This window comes from Lutjanus erythropterus, chromosome 13 (genome assembly GCF_056507025.1).
Source record: "Lutjanus erythropterus isolate fLutEry1 chromosome 13, fLutEry1.hap2, whole genome shotgun sequence".
Taxonomy (NCBI): domain Eukaryota; kingdom Metazoa; phylum Chordata; class Actinopteri; order Lutjaniformes; family Lutjanidae; genus Lutjanus; species Lutjanus erythropterus.
The window spans coordinates 11401646-11415110 of record NC_139329.1 but is presented as its reverse complement, the minus strand read 5'-3'; the positions used below and the strand labels follow the sequence as shown (position 1 = coordinate 11415110).

General features: G+C 39.0%; 3 protein-coding genes and 2 non-coding genes across 5 annotated transcripts in view; 3 read left to right on the top strand and 2 right to left on the bottom strand.

Moving 5' to 3' along the window:
- Positions 1-276: 276 nt before the first annotated feature.
- mt2 (metallothionein 2) lies at positions 277-1286 on the top strand. The gene is made up of 3 exons (XM_084733822.1): positions 277-517; positions 645-710; positions 1090-1286. Exons 1-3 carry the CDS (start codon positions 493-495, stop codon positions 1179-1181), a joined length of 183 nt encoding a protein of 60 aa, XP_084589948.1. The 5' UTR covers positions 277-492; the 3' UTR covers positions 1182-1286.
- Positions 1287-2004: 718 nt separating this feature from the next.
- steep1 (STING1 ER exit protein 1) lies at positions 2005-3103 on the top strand. The gene has a single exon (XM_084735089.1). It carries the CDS (start codon positions 2150-2152, stop codon positions 2825-2827), a length of 678 nt encoding a protein of 225 aa, XP_084591215.1. The 5' UTR covers positions 2005-2149; the 3' UTR covers positions 2828-3103.
- Positions 3104-6346: 3243 nt separating this feature from the next.
- trnap-ugg (transfer RNA proline (anticodon UGG)) lies at positions 6347-6418 on the bottom strand. Its single transcript has one exon. It is a non-coding gene; the product is annotated as a tRNA-Pro (tRNA).
- A 1757-nt stretch (positions 6419-8175) lies between these two features.
- Positions 8176-8247, bottom strand: trnap-agg (transfer RNA proline (anticodon AGG)). Its single transcript has one exon. It is a non-coding gene; the product is annotated as a tRNA-Pro (tRNA).
- Positions 8248-12051: 3804 nt separating this feature from the next.
- nup93 (nucleoporin 93) overlaps positions 12052-13465 on the top strand; it is a 29456-nt gene continuing 28042 nt past the window's right edge. The window contains exon 1 of the mRNA XM_084733920.1: positions 12052-12205. The gene's annotated coding sequence lies outside the window, so the exon portion shown is untranslated. The remainder of the gene's footprint in view (positions 12206-13465) is intronic.

The following is a 13465-nucleotide window of genomic DNA, read 5'->3' as shown; positions in this document are numbered from 1 at the left end:
ATGATTACTGACCACCCACGTGTAAAACGTTATTATATTATAATGGTGGGAGACACGCGGCATTTTAAATCCCCATGAAACTGATACAGAAACGTATTGATGAACTTCTGTAACCTGCGTTCTTCATTCTGGCATAAATACTGATGTTGTTGTCCGTGTGAAGACGTTAATTATTCCTGTGTCTTTGTGTCCCCAGGGTGATCAATGGGGTCTGGGGGTCTTACGTAATTTTCAGACAGTGTGCCAGCTCGTCCTCGTCTGGGAATCTCTCTGTTCCCGCTGTTGAGTGGTTAAACCAAGTCGTGTGCACAACCTTCTTTGTAATCATCTGCTACGTGCCTGCACGCAGCGTGACAGGCGCATTTTGCACCCGGTTCTGTTGTTCCCCGGTCGCTATAAAAGTGCCGCCCCTTCACTGACAACATACGACACTGCCTTGTCTGAGAACTCACGACAACTTCACAAGAAGAAACCTCGACTTCATCTGAAAATATGGACCCTTGCGACTGCTCCAAGAGTAAGTATTCTCTGCTAATGGTTGTGTCTGACCTTCAGTATTTCTCGTGGTTATGTTTTAGACCATTTGTTATTGGCGAACAACATGAAACTGACCTGGCTCATCTTTTTTGGGTTTTGTTTTGTAGCTGGAACCTGCAACTGCGGAGGATCCTGCACTTGTAAGAACTGTTCCTGCACCACGTGCAAGAAGAGTAAGTCTGATAACATCCTTGCATCTATAACATCCTTGCATCTATAACGTATATAGATCATTTTATTTTTAACCCATTCCGGACTGTTCATCCTTATTTACTGCTCATGTTTTTTTTTTTTTTTTAAATCGGCACGTTATGGTGTCTTTCTAGTCAGTATCTAATCACTTTCACCTGAGATGTCTGCGGCTTCCCAGGTGGCTCAAATTGGCTTAATTAGCTGCTACGTAAAATGCGTTAATTGTAACCCACTTTTCCAAGTTTAACACCTCTTGCCTAAAATATGTTTAACTTGAAATGTCTTAATATGCATTTCCTGGAGAGTTTAGCGTCAGCCTGTTGGTACAGATGATTTGACTGCTGTGTCTGTTTGTTGTAGGCTGCTGCTCATGCTGCCCATCCGGCTGCAGCAAGTGCGCCTCTGGCTGCGTGTGCAAAGGGAAGACGTGCGACACCAGCTGCTGTCAGTGAGGAGTCTGCAGCATCAGCATCTCCTGTCCTTGTGATGGCGCCTTTGTGAACCAGATGAATGATTTGCAAGTGTCTACAAAGTGATTTATTTTGTACTCTTTTTCATTTTCAATGTTGAAATAAACACGTTTCCTTAAAGTGACTATATTGTCGTGGTTCTGCTTAAAGTTGAATTTTTAAACAAGGTCAGCCTCCCATGGAGGCAGTATGGACTGGTTGCACAGCAGACATTTAGACTTTTCAGAGCAGGAAAAACGCAGGTGGACTTCAGAGTAATTAAAGCTCAGGTCTAGTCTATTGAGTGACGGTGAACCCGCATGCACAATAAAAGTAACTCCCTTAAGTGGAATGCGGAAGTCATTAAATACAGCTGAGTCTTCTGGTATGTCATGTAATTTGCCTATTAAAAAGCAGAAAGTCATGTGATAAAGTCATGTCAGTTATGCAGGTGTAAGGTCAAGCTTAGGTTCGGTACTCAATGATGCTGTCAGCACTAAGGAGGCTTATCTTTTAAATATCAACCCACATTTCATATTAAATGCAATGCCATTTGTTAAAGTAAAAATATAGTAACACATGTACATGGCAGTGGCCTTCTCAGACTTGAAATCTGAAGAATTTTTCCAGGCCTGAAGCAGGTTGGCCTATTTTTTTCTCTTGTGATCCCTTCAGACTTATCTTGGACCACCATTTTATTCCTGAATTCAGTTTGTTAAGAATTATCCATTTTCATTCGACAGTGAATGCAACACGGTGGGGTTACTTCGACCTCCGCGGAACGTTCTAATCACGCGGAACGAAAGGAGGACACTGGTTTCTTGTAGGAATAGTAAGAGTGACGTACACAGGAAGTGTAGCGTTGATTCTGTGTTCGGAGCAAAACGTCGAGTAGTGTTTTTCTCGTCATGGCGTTTCAGCAATAGTTAATAAGACAATTCTATTGTTATATTACGTTTAAGTGTCTAAACATGCCGAAAGTCGTGTCTAGAAGTGTTGTGTGCTCGGACACCAGAGACAGAGAGGAGTACGACGACGGAGAAAAGCCTCTTCATGTCTACTACTGTTTGTGCGGTCAGATGGTTTTGGTGTTGGACTGCCAGCTGGAGAAGCTGCCCATGAGGCCCCGGGACCGAGCCAGGGTGATTGATGCGACCAAACATGCCCATAAGTTCTGCAACGTGGAAGTTGACGAAAACGCCTACATCAAGAGAGCCGAGGGGATCGAGAGGCAGTACCGCAAGAAGTGTGGCAAGTGCGGCCTGCTGCTCTTCTACCAGCACCAAGAGAAGAACAACCCGGCCACCTTCATCGTGGATGGAGCCGTGGTCAAGTTCGGACAGGGTTTCGGCAACACCAGCGTCTACAGCCAAAAGCAGCCGGAGGCCCCCAAGAAAGTCCGTGTGATGATGACCAAGCGGACCAAAGACATGGGCAAGTTCAGCTCCGTCACTGTTTCCACCATCGACGAGGAGGAGGAGGAGATCGAGGCCAGGGAGGTGGCGGACTCATATGCCCAAAACGCTAAAGTGATTGAGAAGCAGCTGGAGAGGAAGGGCATGAGCAAGAGGAGGCTACAGGAGCTGGCTGAGCTGGAGGCCAAGAAGGCGAAGATGAAGGGCACACTTATTGATAACCAGTTCAAGTAGAGGAGTCTCAATGAGGGACACATAGTGACACAAAGATATCTCCTGTAGATCCTCATTCACAGTGGATTTATTTACATCTGGCCAGTACTGACCAGTAGTTTGTCTGGACAGCACCGCACTCCAGACCTACATAGAGAGGACAATACTTGGACATAACAGTACAGGACTGATGATTTTTGTTGGTGATTCATATTAAGATGGTAATCTAAGGCTGAGGTTGTAAACATTTAATTTTTATAATTGTCATTTTGTACAAAAATTAAAAGACCAAATAAAGAGATGTTTGGGTATTTTTTAAGCATTTGTTCTTAGTGTAATATTGACTCTGGTGTTTGCAAGTGCTGCAGAAGTCAGGTAAAAAACAAACAAACTATCAAATATGTACTGAGGCACACATCCTTTAATATGATTTTTTTGAATTATAGATTAATCCAGTGGTTCCTGAGCTGGGGGGGTGTTGATGACCAGTGGAGGAATATAGAGTGAAACAAAGTTAAATGAATATGATTTATGTAGGGAAATAAAGAAGCAAGAGTTTGCTGATCCTATCATGCTGACTTGTATTTATTTGACCTTTTTTGTCAGTTGCTTTGCCAGTTATGTTTGATGATTGATAATTGTGGGTATGGAAGGGGCACTACCTTCTTTTGGCTTCTGAAGAGGGGCATGTCAGAAAAAGTTTGGGAACCACTGGATTAATCTTTGAGGCACTATTTTTAAGAAAACTCTTGCATGCACTTGTATTATGCTGAAGCAATTAGTCAATTTTCATGGAAAATAACCAACAGCAATTCTGTTAATTGATTTATCATTTAGGTAATTTATCAGGAAACATGACCAAAAATTCTCTGGTTCTATCCTCAAAAGGCTGATATCAGACTGAATTGTCAACTTGTTACACTAAGGGAAACAGCCAACTCAGTGAAGTAGGGGGATTTGAAGGTCTGGACCCAGGCTGAAGATTTGCAGCTTTTCTCTGTTTTATATTATTCCTTATAATTAGAATATCTTTGGGTTTTGGACCGTTGGGAAGACGAAACAAGTTTCTGCAAGACATCATCTCAGGCATAGACCCTAGACTGTGATGAACCTTTTTCATGGTTTCTGAGATGTTAAAGACTAAATGAGCAATCACTTAATATAAAAATAATAGCTACAATCAATATTGAAAGTGATTATCTGTAGCAGCTTCATAACACCTGTATAAACTGCTGTCACAAGGCCTTTCACTTAAGACATTTTGACATCTCACAGTAATAAAAACACTGGCATAAATTTTTAAAATTAATGTTGAATAAATTTGCATTAGCTGCTTCAGTTTCAAAATCCTGGGTGGTATTTCATAAAAGCGGTTCAACAAAGCCTGAACCTAAATAATTATATACAGTTAAAATAAATGAATTCAGCTGGCTGTAAATTAATGTAAAGACATTAAAATTAATTGCATAGGATACTGCTTTTTTGCTTAATGCATCTAACACCTCAGCATAATTAATTTTGCAGAAATGATGTATATCTGTTTTTCTTAACAAAATGTGAAGTAGCTCTTGAGTACAATGATCAATAAACTAAATTAAATTAAGAGTATCGAACATAATAATGAATATGAAAAAGATGAATGAGCCAACATTTTGCTTTGTAATACCAGTATTTCATTTTAAACAAAAGACCAATACGTCATTCCAATATGCATACTTTTATTTTGATGGTCACCTGCAGTGTACCGATGCTTAACGTCCCAGGCTAGTTGTCGCAGAAGCTAGCTAACGTTAGCTAATGATAATTTTGTTATGCGTTAGAAATACTTTAACAGCTTTCGTAGCAAGTTGCTTGTTTTGTGTCCAACATAAAATGGCTTCACTTGAACGACTGGAAGATACTGAAGCAGGGAATTCAAACTACAGAGAAAAGGACCAGGGCTGTGGTGAATGTTGTACAGCTAATTTAACCAAGTCTGTCGTGTGCTAGCTTACATTTTAAACAGGTGAGTTTCGCCGGTTGTTAACACTAACTGTGGTTAAAATGTTTCACGCCAAGAAAAGTAATTTAAATAATTTATTCATCAAAGTGTGGAAACCTCTGAGCTCGTTAGTCTCTTGTGTGTTCAGACTCACCAGATTTTAAGTAATCGTTAACATTAAGTTTATGAAGTCAGGTAACTTGTCCTGAAGATAAGCTATCTTACATTTGATTTTCTGGCTAATGATTGATCTAGCTCTAGTTATTATTTATTTACAAATTGTTTCATGAACTTTTCATTAGCCAGTTCTGTTTAATACATGCAGTTTTACAAGGTCTTTCATAATTCAATGGTTGACCACAGTTATGGGCTGAAATTGCATAAAGATTAGCAGTTGTATTGAGCTCTGGTTAAGTTCAGTATCCAGAGACAATCACAGGTTGTGTGTGCTGAGAGTTTACCCTCTTTTTAACTGCATTGGCATTACACATGAGCCTGTTGTATCATTTTAAGTGTAATGTGTTAATTTTGTTACCACCATGCTTTTGAAATTATGACTTGGGCCGACCAGTAAATTTAAATTTTATTGAAATCGCAAAATGATCTACTGCAGTTTTCAAATTGCAAGATGCTCAATATTTGTTAAAGGTGAAATGTGTGTGAAAATACTATTTTAAATAAATATTGTGGTGCTGTAGAAGTGTCCTAGCCAACACATAATTCTCTAGACTTCAGAAAACAACTTTGTTTAGAACAGATCCCTGAAAAAATAACCATTATTGTTTTGATGTGTTTTTCAATGAAAATGAGAATAATGATGTAAAAATTATCCTTCCATCCAGTATCGCAAATCAGTGTAAGTCAAAATAATTGCAATTAGATATAGCAACATGTCAAGTATAATAATGTTATACTTGTGATACTGTTGTTATACTTACAGAGTGCATAGGGATTATCAGTATAGTAAGATCTGACTGCTGGTAGAATGCTTCTAACAAGTAGGTGCAATAGCGAGACAAGATTGCTGTCAGATTCACTTGATATTACATTTGTTGATGTTTGTTTTCATAGACGAGCGTCTGGGACATCTCAGGGAAGTTCAGAAGAACAGAGATCTATTTACAACACAACCCACTTTAAGGCAAGTAAGTACAGCCAAAAAAATCTTACATTTCTTCCCTCTGTGTATCCTTGGTTAAGTCATATTCCTTTCTCCACACCCGTTTAGTTTTATTCAGCACCTTCATGTTCATGTTAGTGTTCCTTTACAGTATCAGTGTGAGCATAAAAATGCCATGATACCAGAATTTTAAACTTTGATACAATACTAGTATTAAAAAATGATATTCAGTATTACAGCAAAAGGGGAAGTACTGCTAGTTACCAAAAAAGACCTTTTTTGTCTTGTCTTGAAAAAGTATTGATAGTTAAATATGCTTGATAACCTGAGAGGACATATGTAGAAACTCAGGCTGCAGCATTGTACTTTTACATTTGCCTCAGAAATAAGCTCTACAGTAGTTCTTCAAACTTCTGTGACCCCCCAGGGGTTAAAAAGAGGGCTCGTCCGGGATTTGAACCCGGGACCTCTCGCACCCAAAGCGAGAATCATACCCCTAGACCAACGAGCCAGCTGCTAAACTAGTAACACCTGTTTATGTCTGTCTTCAAGGCCTGCAACTAACGTCATTAAACTGGTGATGTGGCATCTAGGTTTTCTGCATCTCATTTAGTCAAACAGTGCCTTCTGAACATTGCTTTGATGTGCAGTACTTTAAGTGACAAGATCAGTCAACAGCCATGTGCTTTCTTCGTCATGCATAAAAATGCTTGCTGGAAGAGTGTGCTCAGGTAGAGTGTAGATCTCCACCAGGTTACTTGAAGAGAATATTAGGATGTAACCCTTTTGTAAGCACCAACATTTAGATTAATAACTAAATTAATAATAACATAGTTCTTTCTCAGTAACTGTAACAGGTTACAATTAAATTTATTTTGTAATTTAATTACATTTAACTTGTTGCATATAGCTACTTATGCTCCTGAAACGCTGCTAGAAGTTAAGTCTTGTTTTAGCCTATCACTTGTTGCTGACTTGCAGCTCCCACTGGCTGGTTAAGAGGAATGAGAAGTCAGCAGTCACAACAGGTTATAAATAGGTTTTATATAGGTTTTTCAAGGATTTAAAAAAATTGGGAATCATAACCACAAGAGGTCCTAGAGTATAGTCATAAATGTGCACTTGGAGACTATTTTTACAGAGCACAGAGCACTGATTGGTGTTCAAGATTAGCTGTGATAGTAGCTCCAGCCACATTGGTCATGCATGCACACACACACACACACACACACACACACACACACACACACACACACACACACACACACACACAAAACTGACTGCATGATCCATCTATCCATCCGTCCATCCATCTTCAACCGCATATCCAAAATTGGGTTGCGGGGGGTAACAGTTCCAGCAGGGGACCCCAGAATACCCGGCTACATTAACCAGCTCTGACTGGGGGATCCCGTGTCATTCCCAGGCCAGGGCAGCGATATAATCCCTCCATCTAGTCCTCGGTCTGCCCCGTGGCCAAGGCAACCAGGTGGCATCCTTACAAGATGCCCAAACCACCTCAGCTGGCTCCTTTCTACGTAAAGGAGTAGTAGCTCTACTCCGAATTCCTCACGGATGACTGAGTTTCTCACCCTATCCCTAAGGGAGATGACAGCCACCCTCCTGAGAAATCCCATTTCGGCCACTTGTATTCATGATCTTGTTCTTTCAGTCATGACCCACCGTTCATGACCGTAGGTGAGAATATTAACTGACTGGACAGTTCACTCAGTGAACTTTAAGGCATAACATAGCATAGACAAAAGCATAGCAAAGCATAGACATCTGTCCTCTGGCAAGAAGTGAAAATGGCAGAGCTGAGATTATTAGAGTTTGCTTAAAATACTGACTTAATGGATTCCCAAACTAGACACAATTAATTGTAATTTCATTGACATATATAGAGAAATATATGTGTATATCATACACATATTAGAGAAAACAGAAAGCTTTTCGTGAGACAGTCCATCACGAGGAAATTCAAGCCAAGCAAGCATTCACCTTAAGTATAATGCTGTTCACTTTTGAGCATGATGTTGAAAAAAATGTGATTCTCCTCCATGGTGAGTGGCAAAGTGGATGTTTTTGTCAGTATGTAAGAAGAAAAACAGTTTATGCTTTGCTTTTTTGTTGAATGATTTGGTGCTGTCCTATTTTTAATATTGTGGGCTTTTGCATGTCATACTTCATAGTCCTGCAAAACACATTTTGTTTGAGAAACTTTACAACTTCTGCTTAGGTTTCTGTGACTCTCAGGGGTTAAAAACAGGGCTCGTCCGGGATTTGAACCCGGGACCTCTCGCACCCTAAGCGAGAATCATACCCCTAGACCAACGAGCCCATATACACACCTTCATAGCTGTAGTTGCAGCCTGTGAAGACCTATGGTTAAACCCAAACTGGTGATGTGGCAACTTGGGGCTTCTCATCTTATCCAGTTCAACAGCACCCTCTGCAGGGTGCAACACAGAACCCTAAAAGCACTCAGACTGGTAACTTTTTGTGGACAGTAGATTGATGAAAAAGTATCAGTATTGACACACACAGACTCAGCCGCAGCACACAGCAGCATAAAAGATAGCACTGGCCACCACAGATTATTGGAACATCTGTAGCGTCTTGTTGCAGACGTTGAAGCCTCTGAGCCTCCGCAGAGAGTAGAGTTTTCTTGTAGAGGGCCCTTGATTTCCCAGCCCTCTCTTGCCTGCCATCCAGGTGAACTCTAAGATTTTTATTAGAGGTAACCACCTCAACATCCTCCCCCTGGATGGATACAGGGGTCAGAGACGAGGCTTAGTCCTACAGAAGTCCCCAGTCAGCTGCTTTGCCTTGGTTATCGTCAGCTGCAGATTGTTCACTCTCTGCCATCCAACAAAATCATCCAACAGGAATCTGCATTCTAGTCCAGCTGATGAGTGAATTTAGAATTTATTATTGTTGTTTCACATTTTCACTTCACCCTGGTATTCTTCATGCTGGCTCACTGCCACACTGTCATAGCTTACTGGGATACAACAGACAAATTGTTAGTTATTACACAGGCAGTAGACTAAAGCTGAATCTAGGTTATTTGTGTATTCTGATGCCCCTGAAGTTTTATTAACATCAGTTATTTTGTGAAAACATACCCATATTTTTGATCATGACCAGAAGTGACAGCACAAAGTTCAGATTTTTCATTCAGAAGTTGAATTGTATGTGAATATACTACATCAAATATACACAACACAGTACTAAAAGGATTTATTATTTATTGTTCTATAATTTATAATGATGTCTACAATACAAGGCAGACTTTTGAGGTTTTCTATCAGACAGAGAATCATGATCTAGAAGATGGGGAAATGTAGGCCAGTTAGACACTGGCCTACATTTCCCCATCAAGTCCTTGATTTGGGTCACAAAAAAGCAGGACAAATTAGGAGAACAATGTGTTTTGTAGACTGGATCACAACTTGGCCACAGCTAATATAAAAACTCAAAGTCATTAGAGCTGTATATGGGTTTTTTCCTTTTCTTGATAAAAGCATGCAATTTGTTGATGTTTATTGGTTGTATACAAATGCAACTAGAAAATGTAATGGTAATGGTAACAGTAGCTGCAGAGAAATGCTAACATAAGAAGGTGATGAGGTATCAAAAGTCTAAAATGCAAAGGGAGCGAAAACTACTACAGCAAAACTATACAGATAATACATTTTTTTTTTTTTTTTTTTTAAGTTCAAACCACTGAATATACAATGATTTAGGCCAAATGCTCCTGGAAGAACAACCTACTTTTTCTTTCTTGATATTTTAAAAGGTCAAGACAGGAAAACAAAGTCTGAGTGACTACTAATATAATTAGTTCAGTACAGTTTAAATGTTCAATGACCAGTGAGTCATCATGCACAATACCAGTGCCTTAAAATTGAATTGAACAATTAGTGATGGTGTTAATCACTCATGCGGTTCTCCTCCTGTGACTTGTAAAAATGTTTGCTGTGAAAAAAAAAGAGAAATAGACAACATACTTCATTATTCCCTCAGAGGAAATTTCATTTTCCACTGTGTTACATACAATACACATACACAAACAGGACCCATAGACATGATTTGGAGAGGTGTTGGAGTGAGGGCGCTGCACAAATACATTTCTATACATATACTTTAGTCTGTGCAGAACATTTAGGTATTTTGGAGTAAATTAAATGTAGTTAAATTTGCTGCTTGTATTTCATTCATACAAATACTAAATTGAATGTTTACAATAACTGTAATAAATAAAGTCCAGTCAGGATTTAGTTTTCTTGTAAACAGGCACGCAAGCCTGTGATTCTCTGTGTCTGCTTTCTGTGTTGTATAACAGAGACAACAGTTGTACACACTTTATTATATAATGAAGTAGCTCTGGGACTTTTTTCTCCACGTGACCAGATCTGTCCTAACTAAGCAACAGACTGTAACCTGGAAGCAGCCATCTGGGCTTTGAGATTAAATTTACAGCCAGTGGTTTCTTCTCACGAGGCAACGACAAGAGCTTAAGTGAAAGAGCAAAGGACGTCAGCACTATTTAAATTTATGTTAAACAGTATGACAAGCCCTCTCTCCATGACATCCAGACAGTTGCTCAGCAAAGACATCTAGCCTATCCCAGAAACTTTATTTTTCAGTAGTGATGTGAAATGTCAACTTTGGAGTGGAAAGCTGTGTTAAATATGTTTGATAAAGACAAAGACATCTCAGCATTTTGCCTGGATGGAAGGGTTAATTGCGAGATGCTGCTGCATGAAGTTAAAGTAAAAATGTTGAGTGAAGGAAGTTAAGTAATTTTTTAATTCAGGTTTTCTGTCTTTAAACATTTATAGTGGTGACAATGAAATCTTTCAAATGAGATATACATGAGGAATAGTTGAGAATTATAAAGGGTACTATAACAATTTAGTGACTCATTGATGAAAACTACTGACCAACAGTATACAGAAACAATCAAAAGAAACATGCAATATTTTCTGCATTTTGCAAAGCAGATAACATTGTTAAGGGAAAAAAAAGTGAAAGCAGACCCAAAACTTTGTGTGACCAGTGAAAAAAGATCAGTTTTATAGTGTGGTATGTTAAACTAAGTTAAAATAGAGAAATGCATTTACAGCTTTAATTTTTTGCTACTTTCTACTAATGCTGTGATGAATTTTACATACTGGTTGTGCAGAGCTCTTGACAACAATTTTTTAGCTATTTCTATGTGCGATTTGTGATTCTTATGAGAAATGTCCCAAGACAAGTACAAACACCAAGAGAGTCAAACATTTTAAAACTTATATGTCACTATTGCAAGCAGAAACTCTGTACAACAGAGATAAAGTGTCTACTAATTTACTAACTTAGATTGCACTATATTCCCTTGAGCCCAGCATGTTTTTTGCTTTTAGCTACACTCCACAGAGCTGTCTCATATGACCTAGTTAATCTCAAAGGAGTAATGCAGTGTTGCCTCATATACTGGCCTTGAACATTTAAAATGTAAACAGTTCAACAATGTTGGGTAGTTGTGATATGTTGGGTACATAAAAAGACGAGAAAAATACATACCAAAGAAATACATGCAATGTTAGATTCCCTTGCAAAAACAATTGTGAATATAACTGAGTGTGAAAGCAAATGTATATCTGAACTTTGCATAAAGGGTGTTTTTCTTGCCTTCAGCTCTAAGCATATTGTGTAGGCATAGAGGATGGAGAAATTGTGTTACTCTGATTAGTCATGTGCTTTTAGTCAAGCTGTAACTAAAAAGTACAGTCTATTTTGATGAAAAAGTAGTATCATAATTCTCCTCACAATGTTCAAAAAACTTGCCCCATATCTGAAAACTTGTCACCTCTTTTTGTCTTAAACCACAGAAAAGAGAATATCTTTGTCCCACTCTGGTATTTAAGCAGCCTTGATGGCATGACATGATTTTTAGGTTTGACTGTTGTTTCTTTTATCTAAGTTGAGTTGCATGTTTCTGCAATAGAGGAGGCAGCTGCAGTTTCACGACTACAGTTTGCTGTTGGACTGTTTGTCAAAGTCCTCCCGTCCAGCTGGCAGAGCAGTGGGCTTTGACGCGTCTTGAAGGAGGCGATCAAGCGTGATTTCCGGGACGGACCGGGGATCGGCCAATCAGCATCGACTCCAGAAGTGCCGGGGCAAATAATATATACTTAACTGTATGTTGTACTGTTGCTGAGCAAAATTGAACGGCAACAGGTAATAATTGTAAACATATTCACCGGAGGAATACAGACAGGACCATACTTTCATCTGTCCCACACAACAGGTACGAAGCTTGTCTGCCTGACACAGTGTGCGATCAATATGAACATGTGTACTGTGAGCATGTGAGAGAACATTAGCCGTTAGCCATGTAGCCTGCTGGCTAACTACTGAGCGCCATTCATTTTCACACAAAGCTAACAAGGGTAGCATACTAACAAAGCTAGACCGGAAAGGATAACTGTCTAGGCACGAGGTTATTGACAGGGTTGTAACTTTGGTATCCAATTCCTTCTCAAAAATTGAGAATACCCTTAACACTGTCTACTGTTGTTGTCACAAGTAGGGACACTTTCAAAACTAGCTAGCCGCGCAGTTAGCATTGTGCTAACACTAAGCTAATCTGACAACCACTGCACTCCATGCGCGCGATGCAGCCGTCAGTCTGTTTATATAAGCTGTCAAAAATGTTAAGACATCTGCATGTCATGTAAACTCTAGGCTACATATAGTTTCAGTTTGTATGGCACGTGCCATATAGTTGGCAACTATACTGCGAATGTTTATGGCAGTGATCCAGTCATAGACTGTATATCAACAGTCCGTGTGATTAAGTTTCATGAATAAAGCAATTTTATTTCTGATGTGTGCATGTACATTGTCTATATGTGTACTTCACAATATTCAATATATACATGTCCGTACTAACACAGTAACTTCTTTTTTGTTTGCTCTGTACTCATGTGTATTGGGTTTGACATGCAGCCAAAGGTCACCATTTATAGTTAATAGTAATAGTTAATAATAGTTTAAGAGTTTATGTCTTTAATATAATATTGTCCTCTGGGAAAAATCCTCAGCATTTTTCAGGTCAGGCTGTATAATTAAGTGGTGTGTAATATTCATGTTTTTGTATTAAGACAGCCAGGATAATTTACATCATTTTCACTCTGACAGTTAAATATATATATATATATATATATATATATACATATATATATATATATCAGACAGCAAACTTGAACACTGACATACACTGAGGAGATGAACAGGGAGAGACAGCATCTGGACATCTGAAGTTCATCATGACTTACTATAATGAAGTGCAGTGACAGATGTTTTGTGTAGGAGATGAAAGTTTGTCTGTGACTAGTCCAGTCTGTTTAAACCACAAAACTGTACAGTAACAGGATTCATGATCAGAAGATATTTTTTATATCATGTCAACACTTTATGCACATGCTCCCCTGCCCCACCCCCCTAATTCAAATTAGGACTGCACAGTTAATTGTAGTATTATTAAAATCACAATATGGCCAAGTGC